Source organism: Phascolarctos cinereus, unplaced genomic scaffold (genome assembly GCF_003287225.1).
Source record: "Phascolarctos cinereus isolate Bilbo 61053 unplaced genomic scaffold, phaCin_HiC Scaffold_5;HRSCAF=322, whole genome shotgun sequence".
NCBI classification, from domain to species: Eukaryota; Metazoa; Chordata; class Mammalia; order Diprotodontia; family Phascolarctidae; genus Phascolarctos; species Phascolarctos cinereus.
In genome coordinates this window covers 265,928,652-265,950,339 of record NW_027555958.1, presented here as the reverse complement: position 1 = coordinate 265,950,339, position 21,688 = coordinate 265,928,652, and the positions used below count along the sequence as shown (strand labels likewise).

Here is a 21,688-nt window from a genome sequence, read left to right as displayed (position 1 = left end):
TGAAGATTAAGTAAGATCACATTTTTAAAGCACTTTGCCAACCTTGAAGTCCTAATCGCTAAATTATAATAATAGTTATTACTTTTATTGTTATTGACACTGTTCTTGTTCCCACAGGCTTTCCGCAGCCTGTGGTATGGAATTCTCTCTGGTCTGCATGCCCTGAAGCCCTGGCGTTGCCACCTGAAGCAAATTAGCGGCCAGTTTGGCTCTAGCGTCCTCTCCTACTTCCTCTTCCTCAAGACCTTGGTCTCCTTCAACGTCCTGCTCCTCTCCCCTGCTGCTGCCCTTCATTGTGGCCGTGCAGGTGGCCTTTCCCCCAACTTCAGAGTTCCCTGTCTCCTCATTCACAAGGCCTGGAACTCTTCACTGGGGCAGTGAGTACGGGGAATCTGGTTGGTTAGTACTAAGCCTTTTGTTGAACATAGGACCTTTTCCTCAGCCCTCTGAAGAGGGATTGTCTTTCTGATGCTCTTCCCCTCTCTCTTCTTTGTCTATGGATGCTTCTTCAATTTCTTTGCCTAAGCCTTCCCTTTTTTTTTTTTTTGGGCATTTGGGGTTAAGTGACTTGCCCAGGGTCACACAGCTAGTAAGTGTCAAGTATTTGGTCTGAGGCTGGATTTGAACTCAGGTCCTCATGACTTTAGGGCCTATCCACTTCATCACCTAGCTGCCCCATACATAACCCTTCCCTAACCAGGGCTTTGTGGGGTCTGCTGTGATGGTGACTTGAGGATACAGCTGGTACAAAAAGCATATCCTTACTTTGCCAGTTGATACTAAAAATGACTAGAAACTCATGCACCTGTGGGGAAAAAAAGCCTCTCCTTTCCCCATGTATGTACGGGATCATCTTTTCCCCTTCTGTGGCTACCACTCAAGTAATTTTTATTCTCACTTCACCCCCTTAAAAATATTGGGATTAGGGGACTGGACTTGGACTGTATGTGTTTAAGGAAGTAGTACATATACAAAAAGATATGAGGATTTTGATAGGCTGAAAGCTCAGCATTAATATACTTAGTCTTACCTATTAGTCAACCATGTGATGTGATAGCTGTAGAGTATGATGTGAGGTAAGAGATGCAGAGCATCCAGGGCAAAGAGGCAGTAAATAGTCCAATGGTCAGACTGTATGGGAATATATTAACAAGTTAGATGGCATCCACAGGAGAGTCAACTAGGATGGGAAGAGGACTTAGAACCATGCTATATGAGGATTTTTTGTAAAAAACGGCTTGGAGGAGAGGAGACTTAAGGAGAGTAATGGTTCCTTTTTTTTTTTAAATTTAATTTTTTTTGGTGAGGCCGATGGGATTAAGTGACTTGCCTAGGGTCATACAGCTAGGAAGTATCAAGTGTCCGAGGCTGGATTTGAACTCAGGTCCTACCGACTCCAGGGCCAGTGCTCCATCCACTGTGCCACCTAGCTGCCCCAAGAGTAATGATTCTTATCCTTGGAATATTTGAATTGGATCAAGGATCAACTTTCTTTCTTTGTAGTTCCATAAGGTAGGACTAGGAGAAGTAGGTGGGACTGACAGGTAAATTCCAGCTCATAACAAGGAACTTCCTAACAATCCAACTCTCTAAAAGAAGGATGGACTCCGTAGGGAGGTTGTCCAAGATGTTAACGAAGGAATTTCTCTTTTGGACAGGGCTGAGCTACTTGACCCCTGAGCTACCTTCCCCCTGTGAAATCATAGGATTCTGTTTCCTCTTGTTTGTATTCTTCTGGTGGCTCTACCTTTGGCCTAACTCTACGGGTCTTCCCTTTTTTATTTTTTCATTTCCCTCTCGGCTCTGTATTCCTGCCACTACTGCCTTCTCTTTCTCCTGCTTCCCTACTCAGTTTGGTTGCAGGTGGGATGGGTGGAATTGGGCTGCGCAGGGTCCATTGACTTTCCTCCTGAGCTATCTTACCCTTGTCTTTGCAGGGCCGATTCACTCACACAGTGATGTACTATGGCTACTACAGTAACTTCACCTTGAACCAGCCATGCTCCTCCCATCAGAACAGTGACCACTGCCCTCCAAGGGCAGTCCATCTGCCGTATAACATGCCTCTGGCTTACCTCTTTACCATTGGTATTTCCTTCTTTATCACCTGCATCACCCTGGTGTACAGGTAAGGAGAGACCCTTCCTGCTCCTGCATGGAACCACTCCCCCGCCACCTCAGTATCTTGTCCTATCTACCTTCCTTCACTTTCATACTATTTACTCCGAAATTGTCTTCTCTTCTGCTCCACCTTGCCCACCCCTTTTCCTCCTTTTGACAGAATTACAGAATGTGAGCAGTGGAAGGGACCTCAGAGGTCATCTAGTCCAAGCTTCATCTGAGAGAACCTCCTCTACAAACACACCAGAACAATGTTCTTTAGACTTGGCAGCTACATGGCACAGTGGATAGAGTGCTAGGCCTAGAGTCGAGAAGACCTGAGTTCAAATCCGGCCTCAGACACTTACTAGCTGTGTGACCCTGGGCAAGTCACTTAACCTCTGTTTGCCTTAGTTTCTTCATCTGTAAAATGAGCTGGAGAAGGAAATGGCAAACCATTCCAGTGTCTCTGCCCAAGAAAATCCCAAATGGGGTCATGAAGAGTCGGACACAAGTGAAAATGACTGAACAATAAACAAATTTTACTTGAAGATCTCTTGAGATGGGAGAACCCACAGCCTGTTTAACTTTTGGACAGTTTTTTTTTAAGCAATTGGAGTTAAGTGACTTGACCTGGGTCACCGAGCTAGTAAATATCTGAGGCTGGATTTGAACTTGGGTCCTCCTGGCTCAGGGCCCATATGCTCTATCTACTGCACCACCTAGTTGCCCAGTTCTAATTTGTTAGGAAATCTTTCTTTATATCAATCATATGCCTTCCTTAGCATATCTACCTGCTCCTCATAGTTCTACCTTCTGCAGCCAAGGAGAAGCATCTGATCCTCTTTCCACAAGTAACCAGCTCTTTATAGAGGTGAAGGCAGATCAGAATTTCCCCCCTCAGTCCCTCACTTTTGATTCTTTTTCCTCCCTTTCCCACCTTCCTCTCTCTTAATCCTCGCACTCTGCCTATGGATCTCCTTTTCTCCCTAGCATGTCTCGTTCCTTTGGAAAGAGCTACCAGGTGGGCAGTACCCTTGGAGTCCATGCCATCACTGTCTTCTGCTCCTGGGACTACAGGGTGACCCAGAGATGGGCTTCCCTACAACATGACAACATTAGGACACAGTTAAAGGTGAATGGGGCCCAGGGATTGCTGGGGTTGGTCATTTCTCTTATTACATAATACCCTCCCCCCCCCCCCCCCCCCCACCCCTCCACACATATCGTCCCACCCTGTGACTCACTAATCCAAGTAACTTTCAATCTCTGCCTGAGATCTGATACTGAAAACTAGACAGGAAGTAATAGGCTGGAACCAAAAAAAAAAAAGAAGGGTTTACTTTAGATAACAGGCTTAAGTTACATATCTGGGCAGATTGTCCAATGTGTGGAGCCTAGATGCGTTTGTGCTGGTTTTCCCAGGGTGTGAGTAGCTCCAATGTAGGCCCCTGGGGTGTTAAGTAGGGGTGACTCCATCCATCCTGAGGGTTCATGTGCTGTGGAATTTTAAATCCAGCTCTGTCATTGTGTCACCTCCAACAAGTTCCTTTTGTGTACTGAGCACTGTGGAAAGGATGCAAAAGAAGGAAAACACAATCTTGGCCTTCTGGGACTTTCCAAGATGGTTAGGGAGATGGCATGCCCACAAAATAGCCCTAAGAGCCCAAGGATAAACACAGAGTGATGGAGTACAGATTAGCCCTCCTGGAATGGCTTTCTAAAGTTGGGGTGGGAGTATGCCTGAGGAGATGCTCCTCCCTCCCTTCTTTGCAGACATGACTTACCACTAGTCTAGACTGATGTATTGGTTAGTTTTGTCCACTTGCCTTTTCTCTCTCTCTCTCTCTCTCTCTCTCTCTCTCTCTCTTTTTTTTGTTACAAGTAATGATTTGCTGGTCTGAGAAGGAGAGTAATATACTCAGAAATAAAGGTATCAAAAACAAAAGACTAATCAAATCACTACTTTTTTTTTAATTGAAAGGCAAACTGATCTGTTATAAATATTTTTGTTTAAATGAGACATGAAATCTTTCCCTCTGCCTTTGACTGACTTGGGGTAGATCCCTGAGGAGAAAGATCACTAGGTCAAAGGAGATACACAGTTTAGTGACTTTTTGGGTATGGATTCCAAATTATTTTCAAGAATGATTGGTTACCAATTCACAACTCCATCTATGATGCATTTGTGTGTCCTTTTCCTCATGGCACCTCTGTCATGTACTGTTTTCATCTTTCATTATCTTTATCAACCTGATTGGTATGAAGTGAAATCTCAGAGTTGTTTTAATGTGAACATTTCTCTTATTATTACTAATTGGCAACATTCTCTCAAATGGTTGTCAGTAGCTTGCATTCATTTTTCAAAAATTACCTATTCATCTCTGTTGGGAAAGATGCAGGGACTTTTTAACACTAGTTGAGGAAGGATAAGAGGAAGGAAGGCATTCCAAGGGGTAAGCATGTAATTAAGTAATCAGCCCTGGTTTGGGGAAGGTGAGCATATTCAGTTAATTGGAGAAGAGAAGCCTTGTTGAGGAATCATAGGATCACAGAGCTAGAGTGGATGGGACCCCAGAATTCCCTGTCATCCAACCCCTCATTTTATAGATGAGGGAACCATGGCCCAGGTGATTACATGACTTGTCTAAGGTCACTCAGTAAGCATCAGACAGTCAGGATCTGAACCCAGGTTCTCTGACTTCCTTTTGATGCTTCCCTCTTTCCCACCCCCATTCCACCCCCATACCATTTGCTTCCTGAGAGAGAGAAGGTGTGGCGAGTTGAGGGTCGGAGGTGAAGTGATGGTGGACGGACTTTAAAAAGCTACTGAGTTGTTTTAAAAATGACAGAATGCTGGGAGTCACTGCAGATTCTTGAGCACAAAAGTGACGAGGAAAAGATCTGGGTTCAAGTGGAAGTTCTGATGCTGAATTACTGTGTGACCTTGGACAAATTACTTAACCTCTCTGAGATTTGTTTTTCTCTTCCATAAAATGGGATAATAATTGTAATATCTGTATCACAAGGTGATTGCCAGGAAAATGCTTTCTGAGAGCTGTTGAGGAAAATTAGTTTGGGCCTTGGAGTCAAAGAGACAAACTAGGAGGTTTGTCTAGCAACCTTCCAGGAGTGAGAGATATGGAGCCACGGCTCGGTAACCAGGGCTAAAGCAGTGGCTATGGGAAGATCAGTCCTTAAGGGATGCTACCAACCAGCCATGACCCTAGAATGATTGTAGCTTCTTATGTTCTGTCCCTTCCCACGTATACCTTCTCTCCTCGTTCTTCCACAGAGATGTTGATTTTCTGGGTCCTTGCTGTGGTGTGGGAGGGCCCTGGGCTCTGACTGACCTGTGGTCCTCCTGGCAGGAGCTGTTGGCTGAGTGGCAGCTGAAGCAACACCCGAGGAGTGTGTGTGGAAGGCTGAGACAGATGACAGTGCTGCTTCTGGTGTGGCTACTGTCCCTGGGCTCTGCCCTGGGTTGTGCCATCGCTGTCTACTCATTCTCAGAGTTTATGCATGAAGTGAGCCCTCCAACTCTGCGTTGCTTTGACCCTAGGAAGGGGAAGAGGGTGGGGAGTTAGGGCTGGAGCTACCTGGAAAAAACTGCTTGAGAGGGGCTCCATCTCAAGGATTTCCTCCTTCTCTTCGTGGTCCCTTCCATTTCATATCTTAGACTGTCCTTTCCTCTGCCCTGGGAGCTGAACCTTGAACTTTGGGCCAAGTATCAGCACCTGAATGTCACTCAAGGCATCATTAGCACCCTTCCACTCCTCCCTCTGTGTACCTCATCCCTTTATTTTCCCTCTGTTTCTCTTCTATTCTTTATTTTGGTCTTCTCTGAGATAATTTGTCAAGGGCTTTGCAAACCTCAAAGCACTAGATAACCTTTAGTTATTATTTCCTCTTTCTCTTTCTCTCTCTTATTATTTCTCTCAGTGGGATTTTGGGTTAGCCCATAGCTTGCAGATGTTTTTTGAAGGGAGGACAGGACCTTGAGTGCCCATCTCAACCTGTGATCCATCCCCAACCCTGCAGACTTTTCACCTCAATGTACGCTCCTCTCCAAGGTTCTGTCTAGTGATTTACTTTGCTAGAAAAATACCTAATCTGCTCCAGAGTTAGTCCGATCTTACCTCCTCTATGTGATCAAGCTTGTTTCCTTATCATTTCATCCACAGAACCGTGAGATTAGGACCCAGAGTGAGAAGCTCCAGGAAGCCAGTCTCCTGGCTCTGCCCCTCATAGTATGTATCATCAACCTGGTGGTTCCCTATCTCTACAATGTCCTAGCCAGTTGGGAGCAGCACGATTCTCCTGTTTTGGAGGTGTATGTGGCCATTTGCAGGTAGGGCTGTTCTGTTCTTCCATTACCACCCTTTGAGGATCTGACTGATTTGCCTGCCTATCTACTTCCCCACCTACAGCATCCTTCACTCATGTCCCCCTTTTTCTCAGGAACCTGATTCTCAAGATGGTTATTCTAGGACTTCTCTGTTACCACTGGATGGGCCGTAAGGTTAGATCACTGGAAGACCAGGTAAATGTGCCAAGAAAGACATTTCTTTTTCTTTTCTTTTAATACTTTTTTCATTATTAAATTTTACTTTTAATTTATGAAATAAAACAGGCATTTCTATAATAGTACAATAAAAATGATGATTATGCACGAAGCTGCAAATCTACTGTGCACAACTTGCTATTCTTTTCAAATATACAACAAAATTATCATGTAAATTTATTTTTTTTCCTCCCCCCCCCAGCTACCATTAGAGACAGACAGACACACACACACACATTCTATACATCCATTTATCAGTTCTTTCTCTGGATGCAGATAGCATCTTCATATGTCCTTTATAGTTAATTGGGTATTTATAATAATCAAAATAATTTATTCATTCAAAGTCATTCTTAAAACAATATTGCTGTTAGTGTATATAGTGTTCTCTTGGTTCTTCTCATTTTACTCATCATTATTTTGCTCAAGTCTTTCCATGCTTTTCTAAAATCATTGCACTCATCACTTCTTATGTTTTTATTAACAAAGACATTTCTGGGAGCCCAGAGGGCACACTGTCTGCATGCTGTACCTGATACATAGGCACTGCATGTTTGCAGAGTTGAATTGAATATGGTGGGCATCATAAAGGATATTGATTGAGGCCCATTTGTTTTTAGAACATTTCTCACAACTTCCCCTTCTCCCCCAGACATGGGGACAAACAAAGTACCCCTAGCCCTAAGGTGACTTTTATTGCTTCTTGAAGGCAGTTGGAAAGTCTGACAGTCTGGCTTTGAGTTATGGCCCCAATTGTGACTTTGGACAAGTAATTTCACTTCTCTGAGCTTGTTTCCTTGTCTATAAAGAATGGAGTAAGAGAATATTAGTCTCTTAGGGCTGAAAGAAAGTTCAGAGGCCCACTGGCTGACTAATATTCTTTGCAGGAGTATCACTCTTTCTTACAGTAGTGGTGAGAATTAAATAAAATAAAATAATCTGTAAGGAAGTGCTTTGTAAACACAAAGCCTACAAGTGTGTACAGCCGTTAGAGAATTCTTTTTATCATTATCAGTGCTGGGAGACGTTTGTGGGTCAGGAGCTCTACCGCTTCATGGTGATGGACTTTATCTTCACACTGGTGGACACCCTCTTTGGGGAGCTGGTCTGGAGGTAAGAGAGGCAGCGGAAGGATAGTATTTAATCTGGAATGGACTTGGAGGGATTATTTGGTCTCTCCTCGTCCCTTCCCATTTCTTGCCCTTAGGTTTCTCTCTTCCACCTCTGCCTTCTCCAACATAGACAGTGATTTTGGAAAGCTCTTATGTAACACAAACCAGCATGATATGGAAGATAAGAGTGCTGGATTTGGAGTCCAGCATATCCGGATTCTAAGTCTTGGCTCTGACACTCAATTATGTGACCCTTGGCCAGTCCCTTAACCTTTCACAGACTCGGTTTCGTCAACTGTAAAATGGAGATAATAGTAGCACTCACCTCATAAGGTTGTTGAAAGGGTCAAAGGAGATAATACCAAAAAAAAGTTTTGTGAACTTTAAAGTGCTATATAAGTGTTATTATTAGTATTAGTATAAATAAAGGGAAAAACAAAAATTAAAAAAAAAGACTTTAAGCTCTACACTCCTCTCGTTGGGGAGTCTGTTGACTTACACTGTAACCTCTGGTGAGATACTTAGCCTCTCTTTGTCCCCTTTATTCCCATGTGAGAATGACTCATTTCCACATTCATTCGGTATAACAAATGCTGGCATTCTTTTAGCCTCTAAGTGATGTGGTGAAAGATCATGGGTTTGTACCATTCCCAGTTCAGTGATCTTACATGAACCCTTTGCTGCCTGCAGATTATAGAATCATATTGCCACAGGGAGCTTTTTGAGATTAAGTCAAACTCCCTCATTTTACATGGGAGAGAACTGAGATCCAAAAAGGGAAACTGACTTCCCTTTTGGTCACACGGCTAATCAGTGGCAAAGCTAGGACTAACCCCTAGTCAATATCATAATATCTGACATTCTTATCTCTTTGAATAATGATAATAATAGCTAGCATTATGACACTGGGCAAGTCACTTAAGCTCTGTCTCCCTCAATTTTCCATCCATAAAATGTAAAATAGCACTCAGGGTTGTCGTGAGGATAAAATGAGATTGTTATCTGCAAGGCAGTTTTCGAACTTTAAAATGCCATTATATATTGTATTATTATTATTATATGATTATATAGTACTTATTATATGATGCTTGTCTAGCTATATAAGTACTAGCTACAGCAATTATTATTATCATTATGTAGCACTTTAAAATTTGAAAAGCACATTTCAGACACAATCTCATTTGGTCCTCCCAACAACCCTGGGAGGTGGGTGCTGTTATCATTCCCATTTTATAGATGAGGTAACTGAGGCAGACAGCTGACTCTGGTCCAGCAGTCTAACCACTGTGTCCTGGAAGTCTTTTCCATATGTTGGTTAAATTAAGTTGCACAGACCTCTCAGTCATTTGGGTTTTTGGACCCACCTACTGAGAGAAGTGAGGATCATCTACATTTGTTGCCACTCCCAAGGTCTGGCTTATAGCTCTTCTGAGTTGGGTCACTGATGATCAGACAGCCGCCTGCTTATCTGAGCTTTACAGTGACTGCTTCTGCCCTGTAGGCTCATTACAGAGAGGCTGAAGCGCGATCGGAAGCCAGAGTTCGATGTTGCTCGAAATGTGCTGGAGCTGATTTACGGGCAGACCCTGACCTGGTGAGTTCCCCCATCCAGACTTGCTCCACGGTGGTCTATCAGCAGCTGCCCCCCTCCCCCCCGAGCCTGTGTGAATAGCATCTTGGCCCTGAGGTGGAAGAGACAATTCTTGTGCAGAGGCATGTTGGGACGTCCCACAGGTAGGGCTCATCAGTACAAGGACAGGAATTGTTTGGGTTCCCATATCCCCCCTTTATTCCTATGAGCCAAGGGGGAGACTTTGAAACTCCTTGCCCAGTCGCCTCAGAAGCCAAGAGAGGCTTTTATTTCATTTCCATTGTTACCCCATGAGGCGGGCAGAGATCCGCTGCTGAGTGCAATGAGGTTGCCTTGGCGTTATTTTTAGGAGTCTGGCCCAGGCCTGGATTCTTTATTTCCCCCATGATGACCTGGATGGCTGGAAGGAGGGGATTTGTGGCCATTCCCAATAACCAACAGAAGATCTAGCCTACAGCAAAGTCCACCGTATGCCCTTGAGTGCACTGAATGACTTCTCTTAGAGTTTCTCATATGAAAGGCCTCCCTTGACCCATGGGACTCCTGCTCCATGACCTCTTTAGACATAGGGCCTTCAGCTTTCTGGCTCAAAGCACAGGGAGTTGGGGGGGGGGGCAGGCGGGGCCTGCAAGCAGATACTTGTAGTTCTAGGATTGGAGGGATCTTTCTCTTCTTTTCTCCCTGTAGGCTGGGTGTTCTCTTCTCCCCACTTCTCCCTGCCATCCAGCTTCTCAAGCTCCTGTTCCTGTTCTATATCAAGAAGGTAATGAGGCTTGTGCTGTGTAGTCAGTCACAAACATTTATTTTTTATTTATTTTTAGACAATCGGGGTTAAGCGACTTACCCAGGGTCACACAGTTAGTAAGTGTCAAGTGTTTGGTCTGAGGCCGGATTTGAACTCAGGTCCTCCTGACTTCAGGGCCAGTACTCTATCCAATGTACCTAGCTGCCCCCACCAACATTTATTAAGCACCTACTGTGTGCCAGGCACTGGGGATAGAAGCAAAAGATGGTTCCTACCCTCAAGGAGTTTACAATCAACCGTTTACCCTGGAGGAAGGAATTGTAGCCTCAGGCGTTACCTTCTGGCTGAGACTGTGGGCTGTTCTGTATCTATAGAGCAAGCAAGGCCCACTTGTAAAATGGATTCAACACCTACTTTTCAGGGTTACTGTGAGGAAAAGAGGTCAGATACAGGGGGAAGGGAACCTGTGGCCTTTTAAATCCTTAAATGCATCCTTTTGGTTGAATCCAAATTTTACAGAACAACCTTGGATTCAGTCAAAAAGTCACACTTAAGGATTTAGAAGGCCATATGTGGCCATAAGGCTGCAGGTTCTCCACCTCTGTAAACCTCAAATATAGAAGTGTGTGTGTGTGTGTGTGTGTGTGTGTGTGTGTGTGTTGCTATTTCAGGGTGTTTTATTCACAATTGACTCTGACCCTTTTCAAAGACTTCAGTTTCCCTTTGTGTTCTACCTCTAAATTGTTCCTAGGGAGCCATAGCCTTTCTATTTGGAAATTTGCTGGACCATAGGACTACCTACCCCCACCTTCTGCTTCTCTTATGTACATGCCTTTCCCTAAACAGACTTTTTTCTTTATCCTCTATTTTCCCTAACCCTCCCATCTCTGGAAAAAAAAAAACTGAAAACCTAAAGTCCTTTGGACTCCACTGATGTGCCTGTATACTTTCCTCTCTCCTTCCCTAGATTTCTAGGCCTGAAGGATGGAGAGAGAGAGAGAGAGAGAGAGAGAGAGAGAGAGAGAGAGAGAGAGAGAGAGAGAGAGAGAGAGAGAGAGAGGAACCATGGAAAGCAATCTCTTATGTCTTTTCTAGATCAGCCTGATGGCAAACTGCCAGGCGCCTAGGAAACCCTGGAGAGCTTCGCACATGACCACTATTTTCATCACTCTCCTCTGCTTTCCCTCCTTCTTAGGGGCAGCCATATTCCTCTCCTATGCTATCTGGCAGTAAGTCGACATTTGTGGGAAGATCAGCTTTGGGATTTATTGATTTGGTTTGTCTTGCTGCCAAGTTGTCTCAGGATATAGGGATAGAACTGGGTGGTGAGACTGGAGTGAAAGTAAGGAAGACCTTTCAGTTGAGTGTCTATGAAGGGCCTTACAGGGAAGTTTGTATTCAGTCAAAGGACTGCACTTGAGGACCTAGAGGGCCCCATGTGGCCTTGAGACCTCGGGTTCCCCAATCCTGGGCCAACCCTTCCAAGCTGAAAGTGATGGAGACTAGAGCTAGGAGCTAGAAGGGAGGGAGGCACCTGGCCTTCAGATTATTTTAGGGTCTGAGGGTAAGTCTCTAAGGCGCACATTACTTATGTAATCTTTCTTCCTCAGAGTGAGGCCCTCCAGGACTTGTGGCCCCTTCCGGACCTTGAACACTATGTATGAGGCTGGCAAGGTCTGGATTCGTCACTTGGAGGAGGCCAGTCCCAGTGTTACTTGGTTTACCTGGATCCACCAGTATCTGGTGGAAAACACCTTTTTTATTTTCTTGGTATCAGCTGTGCTTCTGTGAGTAGAAAGGGCTATAGGTGGGGAGGGAGTTGGGAAATGATCCTATCACCCTTCCCTTCTCTCTGAAACAATTCCACCCCCTCAGACTATGGTTCATAGGTTCTCCCCACTCCCATCTTCCTGATCCCAGACTGTCCTGTCTAGCCATCTTGTATATTGGAAGCAAAGAGTCAGTCATATAAATATGTGTAACTTGGGACCTGTTACTAGGTCACAGAATCAAAAAGGCTCTTTGGGGCCATCTAGTCCAACCTGTGCTTCGATAGAAATCCCCTCCAACATCCTGAGAAATGGCCATCTGGCGTCTGCCCGAAGACAAGTGATTGTGTGACTTCTCTTTCCCCCGTCTGGTTTTTGGTTTCCTTGTTTGTAAAATGAGTACGTTGGACTAAGTGGTCATAAAAGCCTGTCGAGTAGCCCATCTCCTCTTCCCATTACAAAGGATGGAAGGCAAGATATTCCATCTGTGTTCCTGGAAACAATACAAATGATCTATCCCCTTCTCCTCAAATAGGACCCTGCTCAGTAAAAAGAGTCATTGTCCTTATTTATGGGAATGATGCAGTGCCCTCATCATCATCATCATCATCATCATCATCATCATCATCGGTTCATTCAGCTAACCTTTATGTTAGGTCCTATTTATAATATTAATAACTAGCTTTTACATAGTGCTGTAATGGTTTACGAAGTGCTTTATTAATATCTCATTTGATCCTCATAACAACACTGGAAGGTAGGTCCTATTATGATCCTCATTTTATAGATGAGGAAACTGAGGCAAGTGGCAGTTAAATTATTTGCCTGAGGCCAGATTTGAACTCCAGTCTTCTTGCCTGCAGGTCCAATGTTCCATCCTCTGTGCTGCCCAAGATGCCTGTTTCCTTCACTTTCCTGGCCTATGTCCTTTAGGATTGGCTAGGATAAGGCATACAGACTGTGCGGGGTGTGGGAGGGAAACTCACTAGCCCCCAGGAGATAACTTGTTATCCCAGCCTTCTTCGCATCACAGTCTAAGCTAACGACCCTGAGGTGTAGTAAATACCTGTTTATCACTGAGTGCAAGGGCCACTAGAATTATCTTCACGTGCAAAGAACAGCATGTGTTTATGAACTTTTGTGGTTTTTTTAGAGCTGTGATCTACTTCAATATCCAGGTGGTGAAGGGACAGCGGAAAGTTATATGCCTCCTCAAGGAGCAGATTAGTAATGTAAGAGTGTGTGTATGATGTGTGTGTGATGTGTGTGTGTGTGTATGTATGTGTATGTGTGTGTATGTGAGGTGTGTGCATGCATGTACATATGGTTTGTGTACACAAATATATATGTGATGTATATGTAGTATTTGTATGTGGTGCATGCACATATGTGTATTGCTATGTATGCCCACAAGGTGCACACACATGTGTATGTACACACATGTACACAGCATATATACACATATGCGCACACATATCTGCATACATACAACATGTACTTGTATGTGGTTTGCATGTATGTAGGTACACATGGTGCTGCATACCTATGTATATGTGGTATGTGTGCAATATATGTATCTGTATGTGCAGTGTATGTATGTGATGTATGTACACATGTGTATGCAGCACAAACACATGTGGTTTGTGTGTACCCATATATGTGTGTGATGCATGCATATGTGTGGCGTGTGCACACTTGGTATGTATGTATTTGCATGTGCTATTTGTGTGTGCATCTATGTATATGTGGCGGGGGAGGGGGCAAACCACAATCTTGTCCCCTCTGCTCATCTGTGCCATGTCCCTTTCTCTCTACCTCTTCTCATGTCCTGTGTGCCTCTGCTATTCCAGGAGGGAGAAGACAAAATCTTCCTTATCAACAAGCTTCACTCCCTTTATGAGAAGAGGGCAACCACCAGCTAAGGGTCTGAAGCTAAGAGACTGCAGGTAAGGTGAGAGGCCAGAGTGGAAGGAAGGGGAACTCAGGGCTGTGGCAGGGGTAGCAGACATAAGAAGGGAAGGGAGACAAGCTGGGTCTAGCCTAGGCAAAAGACTGGCATTTTCTTGAGGACTCAAATAAATATTTTGCCAAGAGTGTGGTGCTAGTGATGTCTTCTGATAATTCTCTATTGCGCAGAGTACTTTTGCACACAGCCTCTCACTGGCGGCAGGTATTAGTATCCTCATTTCACAGATGAAGCATCTTGAGCCTCAGAGAGGCTGAGTGATTTGCCTGGGGTTGCACAGTCAAGGATCGAACTCGTCTCTTCTGATTGTCGGTCTGGTCCTCTTTATCCTGCCCCGCACCCCTGACTACCTTGCTAGTTACCCTCCTGGCAACAATGCCAAAGAAGATCTTTAGTCTGTGTACGGCCCCATCCCCGAGTTAAGGATGATGTGGTGATGTAAGGTATTATAGTGAAAAGAGTGCTTGATTTGGAATCAAGAAGACTTGAGTTCAAATTCTGATTCAGATGCTTATTAGCTCTGCTACTCTGGGCAAAATTACTTAATCTTTCTCATCTGTAAAATGGGGATAATAGCACCCACCTCACAGGGTTGTTGTGAGGATGAAATAAGATAACATATGTAAAATTTTTTTTAGACCTTAAAGTGTTATGTAAATGCTAGGAGTAGCAGTAATTGTTGTTGTTGTTATCTCATTGGTCAAGGGGACTCTGTTTCAGTTCCTTACTTCCCTTGACTAGGAAATGTTATAATCCTGAGCAAATTATTTACCATCTCTGAGCCTCAGTTTCCTCATCTGTAAAATGTGAGTGTTGGACTTGAGGACCTCTAAGGTCTCTTCCAGCTAGCTCTGACATTCTATAGTTTTACAGTTGCCACTGGTCTAGACTCACTGAATATGAGTGGGGTGTGTGTGTGTGTACTGGGATTGAAGAGGTTGGAGGGGAAGGTTTTATATATGCATGTACATCTTTTTCTAGCTATTATGCTATATATAGTATTTTGTTGTTTAGTCATTTCAGTCATGTCTGACTCTTCATGACCCCGTTTTGGGTTTTCTTGGCAGAGATCCTGGAGTGCTTTGCCATTTCCCTTTCCAGCTCATTTTACAGATGAGGAAACTGAGGCAAACAGGCTTGCCCAAGGTCACATAGCTAATAAGTGTCTAAGGCCAGGTTTGAATTCAGGTCTTCTTGATTCCAGGCTAGGCACTCTATCTCACTGTGACCCCTAGCTGCCCATAAAATTAGGAAAAAGAATGAATTGAAATTCTGTTGGTACTTCTGTTAGAAAGGCTGGTCATTTCTTAGTTTAGGCAAACCCCTCTGTGTTGATTTGTCTGTACAAAAATGACTGAGCCTGAGTCTTTTATATAGAATGCAAGAAGTAAAATTAAAAATTACTTTTACTTATATCAGTCTGTGCACACATCATCTTATTTAAAATATATTGTAAAAAAAAAGTGGGAATGAAATTGGACTCTAATTCTTGAATCGACTAATTTTCTTCTTAGCTGCCCATTAGTGACGTACAGTCTTTATGTGCATGTTTTCCTCACTTTTTCCCCGTCTCCTACAAGCAGATCACTCGGTTAGGTGATAGGATGGTCTCACTTAAGCTTTAATTACTTTGATACTTTGATTCCCAAGCCTCAGGGTTTACTTGTCTGCACTTAAGGCTGCAGGTGCTGTAGTAGAAAGACTGCTGAACTTTGAATCGGGAGAGACTCAGGGTTGAACCTAGGGCTATGCCAGTAAATGTTTAATTACAGGCTTGCTGAAAATTGGTAACATACTTTTAAGTTTAATTTGCATTTTTAACATTCTTTCCCATCATTTTCTTGAGCCCAGAAACCAACAAAACAATAAATCAAGCCTTGATTTGTAATATTTACTGATCTCTGAGGTATAAATGCTCACACCGAAAATTTAACAATCTGTTGGGGTTCAGGATTGCTTCAGCACATGCTTGGTTGAACCCTGCCTCTGACACTTTCTAGCTGTGTAACCATGGGCAAATCCTGGCTCCTTACAGTTTCCTCACCTGTAAAATGGGGATAATAGCATTGGTAGCACCTATCTCATGGAGTTGTGAGATTATATATATATATATATATATATATATATATATATATATATATATATTATATATATAAAAATGCTTTGTGAACCTTTAAAGTGGCATATAAATGTCAGTGTGTGCTTTTTGTTTTTTTTTGCTTTGTTGATGCCCTTAGATTTAGTCCCCAAAGGACTGAAATTTTAGCTGGACTGTTGCTGTGATGTCCTGATTAATCTCCCTTGCCTCAAGTCTCTTTCCATGACAATCCATCCCTCACATCGACAAAAATAATTTTCCACATGTACAGATCTGACCATGTTGCTTGCCTTTTTGATAAATTCTAATTGACTACACTTACCTTTAGGGTAAAATATAAATTTCCCTCTTTGGTTTTTAAAACTCTTCGCCACATGGCCCTAGATTATCTTTCAAGCCTCACTAGACATTACTCCCCTTCCCTCATTATAGATTTCAGCCACGCTGGCCTCCTCATCTGTTGCTCACACACAGCATCCCATCTCCTATCTCAGGGCTTTTGCCTTGGCTCTCCACCCACCCCCTTCCCCATCATCTTTGCCTTTAGAATCCCGTTTTTTCTTTAAGACTCAGTTCAAGCATCACCTTCCACATGAAGCCTTTTCTATTCTCCCCTGTCCTACTCCAACCCTTTGCCCATGCCATCTCTCCCAAACCACATGAAATTTATTTTGTCTTTCTGTAAACCCCTTAAGAGTAAGAACTACTTCTTTTTTTTGTCTTTGTATCACCAGTGACTTACACAGATCCTGGAACATAATAAGCACTTAATGAATTCTTGTTGATTGAATGAATGTACCAATATACTCTCAAGAAGAAATCAGGAGCCAGAGTGGGGAAGGATGATGGGTGAGCATCCAGGTGAAGCTGAATAAATGTAGCAAGAGAAGTGATATTGTCATGGGAACATCCTATAGAACGCCTAGATATAAGAGGAAATGGACAAGGAGTTTGAAACCACTACACAATTGGCAAGGCATCATGTCCTAGTACTGATGGACACTTCAGTTATGAGGGTATCTGCAGGAACACTCTCAAAAAAATGGATTCCTCTAATAGTCTCATTCTTCAGAAGCTGGAGGAAGTGGTGAGAGGGGGTGCTATTCTCAACCCTATTCTGACCAGTAAGGGTCTCCCTTCTACTGGTTCTACTGGTAGCTGAGGCACAAATGACGGGAACCTTGGAGATTGTTGACTCACCCCTTGAGAGTTTGTCACAGAGAAGAGGAAAGCCAGGCGAAGGATGATATGCTCTTAGAACATCAGATTCCAAAGGCTTTTGAGAAGGGATAGATAGGATTTCTGGCCTAAAATTCTATAGGGGGTGGGAACATTTCCAGACTAAAATTCTGAACACACAAGAAATAATTCCAGTGAGGAATCAAAGCAGGATCTGTCTAAGGCCAATTAAGAAACACAGAGAAGTCATTAATTTAGATTTTGAGAAGACATATATGGAAGATGCAAGGGCAGCTAACAGGAATGACACAATCCTGTATGAATAGTGTCTCAAGATATAAATGAACTGAACTTGGCAACACATGCTAAGAACAACAAAGGTAAAAAAGAGAAGACTCAAAGAAGGGGTAAACTTGATCCTTAGGGTAGATGGGATAATGAAAAGAAAGAAGGAATACTGAAATCACATCTTGTATCATTTTTTTTCTGCTGAGACGAGAGTCTTTGTACTGGAAAGAATAGAATGAAAAATGGAAAATAATTGAAACTCAGATGAAAGCTAAGTAGAGAGTCAGCCAGTAAATGAGCACTGGGTAGTCTTCAATGAATTTAGATCACACTTAAACTACCATGGTACTAAAAATCTTGACAAATGTGATTGATGAGCTGCTCCCACTGATCTCCAAAAGATCAATGGAAAATGATTGATATGTTACGGGACTAGACAAATATCTTGTGAGTCTGCAAACCATAGGTCAATGAGCTTGACTTTGATTTCTGGCAAACTTCCAGAATATATTGTTAAAGGGATGGTTTGTGAACATTTAGAAAGGGAAGCAATGATTATTGGGGATCAGCATGACTTTTTCAAGAATGGTTCATGCCAGACTAACCTCATTTGGCTTTTTTTTTTTTTGGTCAGGGTTATATTTGTAGATCAGGGGGATATTAAAGACATAGTTTATCTAGATTTCAGCAAGGCATTTGACAAAGTTTTTTGTATTATATTCACGGACAAGAAGTTCAGATGAAGGCTAGACAGTAGTGAAGTTAGGTGCACTAATTGAATGGCTGGACATTATAGTTTGATGTTGACTTGGAAACTCTTCAGGTGTGCAATGAAAGTATCTTTAGTCTCTCCAGAACAAGAGGAAACATACCTTCACCCTCATTGGACTGGATTAGCTTGCATGTCTGGAGAGATTCAGTTACAGAGTCAATCTGGTTCACTTTGACCAGGAGGCAGTTTTAGGTTTTTTCATTCACAGCCTTTTCAATGTGCTTGGGACTGGTTACTGTGAGATCATCCCCTACCAGCTGGGTGCCTGCAGTAGCAGCAAAGGACTTCCAAACTTCACAGGCATCCTGGTCAAAGGGATCTTCAATAGACACCGTTAGATAGTCCTTGATAAAAGTCTTAGACAGATCCCCAAGTGCATTGGGGATGACATATCTGCTGGGGTTATCAGGAGACTTGAAGTCCAAGATATATTTCCCAGATCAAAGAATTCCAAGGCAGCAGCATCCATGCCAATAACAACTTTGTAAGTATAGCCAGCCTTACCAGTAGCATTCCCTAGCAGCTCTAGAGATTCTTTATTCTCTGGGATATTAAGAACGAAGCTGACCTCATCTCCCACGTTGGTAGCATCTTGCCCATATTTCTGTTTAATAACATTCTTCAAGTTGTGGTGGACCTCAGCCCCAATGCTCATGGCCTTCTTGAAGGGAGCTCCAACATGGAGGATCATGAACTCCTGCATTGCCAGCTTGTTACCAACATGGAAGCCACCAATTTGTAGCTCAATCAGCATTACATTATTGTGTCTATTCTCCCAGAGCCCCTTTAACAATTGTCATTTTCCTTTTTGGTCATCTTTGCCCAACTCAATCCTATTCTCGTGTGTTGGATTGTTGTTCAGTCATTTCCGTCTCTTTGTGATCTCATTTGGGGTGTTCTTGGCAAGGATATTAGCGTAGTTTACTATTTCCTTCCTCAGTTCATTTGACAGATGAGGAAACTGAGGCGAACAGGGTTAAATGATTTTCCCAAGGTCACACAGTTAGTAAGTATTTGAGGCCAGATTTGAACCCAAGAATGTGAGTCTTCCTGACTCCAGGCCTGGCTCTCTATCTACTGTGCCACCTAGCTCCCCCTGTTTCTCACGAGAGAGGCTTATATCCAACAAAAACATATCTATCCTCCTTTGTTTTTTCCTTCTGCTGTGCAAGCTTCCAGTCTCCCCCTTTTTGAGTCCAGACAGTTAAAATCTAACTGCTACCTGGAAACTCACAGCAGCAGCTGTGCAAGTGTTATTGAGAAATTTCCTGTCCCTACCTCTTCCCAGCTTTGGCAAGTCCCCTCTGAAGCAGGCACTCCTGGGCAGCGATGGATAAGTAGGAGCCAGACTCACTCTTTTTTTCTCTTTTGGGTAGGGCAGAGTGAGTAGTACAGTAGTACAGCATCAGTAGGGCATGGATGGTCTGTGATCTCCATCATGGGTTCCATAGTAGTAATCTATAGGGCGTCCCAAAAGTCTTAGTACAGTTTTAAGCTGCAAAGCACATATGATTTATAAATAAATATATGTTTTGAGGGTGTGTGTTAAAATACTGCTGTGGGTACTTGGTCAAAAAAGTGTGGAGTTCACACTTTAGGCTAACCTCATTTTGCAAGTGCACAGTGGGCATGGCACCAATCCCCAACTCTTTTCTTTGTTTGCCCCGGGACTGGTTCTCTCACCGTCACCTGTATCTACATTGGCAGGTCGGGGTGGTTTTCTGAAGGTTTGGCCATGTGGCCACAACTCACTCTCAGGGTCTTAGGGCTAACTCTGGTGTGGGAAAGTTAATATGTTTACTCTGTGCAACTTCAGCTCCTGAGGCCACACCAGTGTGCTTAATGTTTAAGAGAATTGACACTTTTTTTTTCTCACATCAACTCTTTCTTGTTTAAAATAAAATTTTATTTTTTTGTTTTTTAAATTTATAAAAATTTCCCCTGTATGTCTCTGCTTCTCCTTCCCTTAGAACTTTATAAGAAGCTTTATGAGTATTTTTTACAGAAAGAGAAGAGAAAAAATTAACAAAACTGATGAATATATTGAAAAAAGTCTGAAAATTATATGCACTATCCCACACTCATGGATCTCCCATGTATGCAAAAGAGTTGGGGAGGTATATTCTTATCTCTTCTTTGGGACCAAACTTGCTCTTTGTAATTTTGCAACATTTATTTGTTATTGTAGTCACTGTGTATATTGTATTCTTGGCTCTGTTTCACTTTACATCATTCCATGTAAGTCTTTCCATGCTTCTTTCTTACAACACAGTAATAATTCTATTACATCAGTGATTTCTTTATGTTTTGTTTAGTCATTCCCCAGTTGATGGGCAGCAACAGTTTACAATTCCTCTCGACCACAGAAAGTGTTGGTATAAATATCTTGGTCTGTCTGGGGACTTTACTTTTTGTCAGTGACTTCCTTGGGGTATATACCTAGTAGTGGAATCACTGAGTCACAGGGGATGGACATCTTAGCTCACCAAAACTCTTAATCATGAACAAGTTAAAGCAAGAATAATGGCTCAACCCATAAACTTGTGCCACCTTCTGTCACACATGCATAAGTTGGGGAGAGTGGGCACAAACTTATAGAAACTTAGCATAGAGGCAGCTGAGTAGGAAAACCCATGTGCCAGGAACAACTCACAACTCTGGACTTCATGTCTTTATGTCCCTAATATCTTTAGGTCCAGACTATTATTACTTCATCTGCTAGGTCAAGCTGTGCCTCTTCTAGGCTTCTGTGCTCTACTTCTGGGTGAAACCACTTTTCTACTGGCTACTGCTCTTGGGCTATTAAAGCAGTGTTAAGCCCTTTTACTGAAAGAGAGTTTTGGATTGAGTCCCTTGACTGGTCTCTGAGTCAGCATCAGCTCTCTCAGCAAAGCAGTTCTCCTAACCCTGGAATTCCCAGAACTTTCAGGTCAGCTCACTGGTCTCTGAGGGTCCTCTCAAGCCAGAGGTAAAGAAGCAAGGCAGACAAATCTCTGAAGAATTGCCACTGTTCTAACTTTAGGTGGCAGTGAAATGCATCTTAGCTTCTCCTTTCCCCAGCCAGCTTTCCAAGCAGCAGAGCTCTCCTCCATCAGATCAGCTCCCAGTAGCAGCTGCAAAGCTTGTTTTCCTCCATTCAGCTGTTCTCAGCATGAAGCAGTTGCTCTATATGTCTTCTTTCTTCCCTTGGCTTTAAGCCACTCCATTTCTGCTGCTTCTCCATCTTGGTGCTGGTTGCTTATCACCTCATGCCTGGACTATTGCACAAGCCTTTTACTTAATCTCCCTGCCTCTACTCTTCAATCCATTCTCCACTCAGTTGCCAGAGTGATTTTCCTAAAGCTTAGGTCTGATCATGTCCCACCTCCTCTTCCCCATGCCCCCCTCCCCATTCAATAAACAGTAGGTCCCTACTACCTTCAGAATCAAATATAAAGCCATTTGTTTGGTTTTTAAAACCCTTCACAATCTGGCTCCTTCTGTCTTCTAGTCTTTACTCTCCTC

The 21,688-nt window shown here is 43.1% G+C and overlaps 1 protein-coding gene and 1 pseudogene across 1 annotated transcript in view; one reads left to right on the top strand and one right to left on the bottom strand.

The window, feature by feature from the left end:
- TMC6 (transmembrane channel like 6) overlaps positions 1 to 21,688 on the top strand; it is a 45,679-nt gene that overhangs the window by 23,342 nt on the left and 649 nt on the right. The window contains 16 exon segments of the mRNA XM_020965916.2: positions 118 to 276; positions 278 to 337; positions 339 to 377; positions 1,938 to 2,128; positions 3,094 to 3,235; positions 5,472 to 5,627; positions 6,285 to 6,451; positions 6,562 to 6,643; positions 7,680 to 7,777; positions 9,278 to 9,370; positions 10,055 to 10,130; positions 11,208 to 11,341; positions 11,723 to 11,899; positions 13,035 to 13,113; positions 13,732 to 13,827; positions 16,680 to 16,794. Of these exon segments, the coding sequence (XP_020821575.1) occupies positions 118 to 276; positions 278 to 337; positions 339 to 377; positions 1,938 to 2,128; positions 3,094 to 3,235; positions 5,472 to 5,627; positions 6,285 to 6,451; positions 6,562 to 6,643; positions 7,680 to 7,777; positions 9,278 to 9,370; positions 10,055 to 10,130; positions 11,208 to 11,341; positions 11,723 to 11,899; positions 13,035 to 13,113; positions 13,732 to 13,803 (1,725 nt within the window). The 3' untranslated portion in view covers positions 13,804 to 13,827; positions 16,680 to 16,794.
- On the bottom strand, positions 18,028 to 18,938 carry LOC110193885 (alpha-enolase pseudogene; annotated as a pseudogene).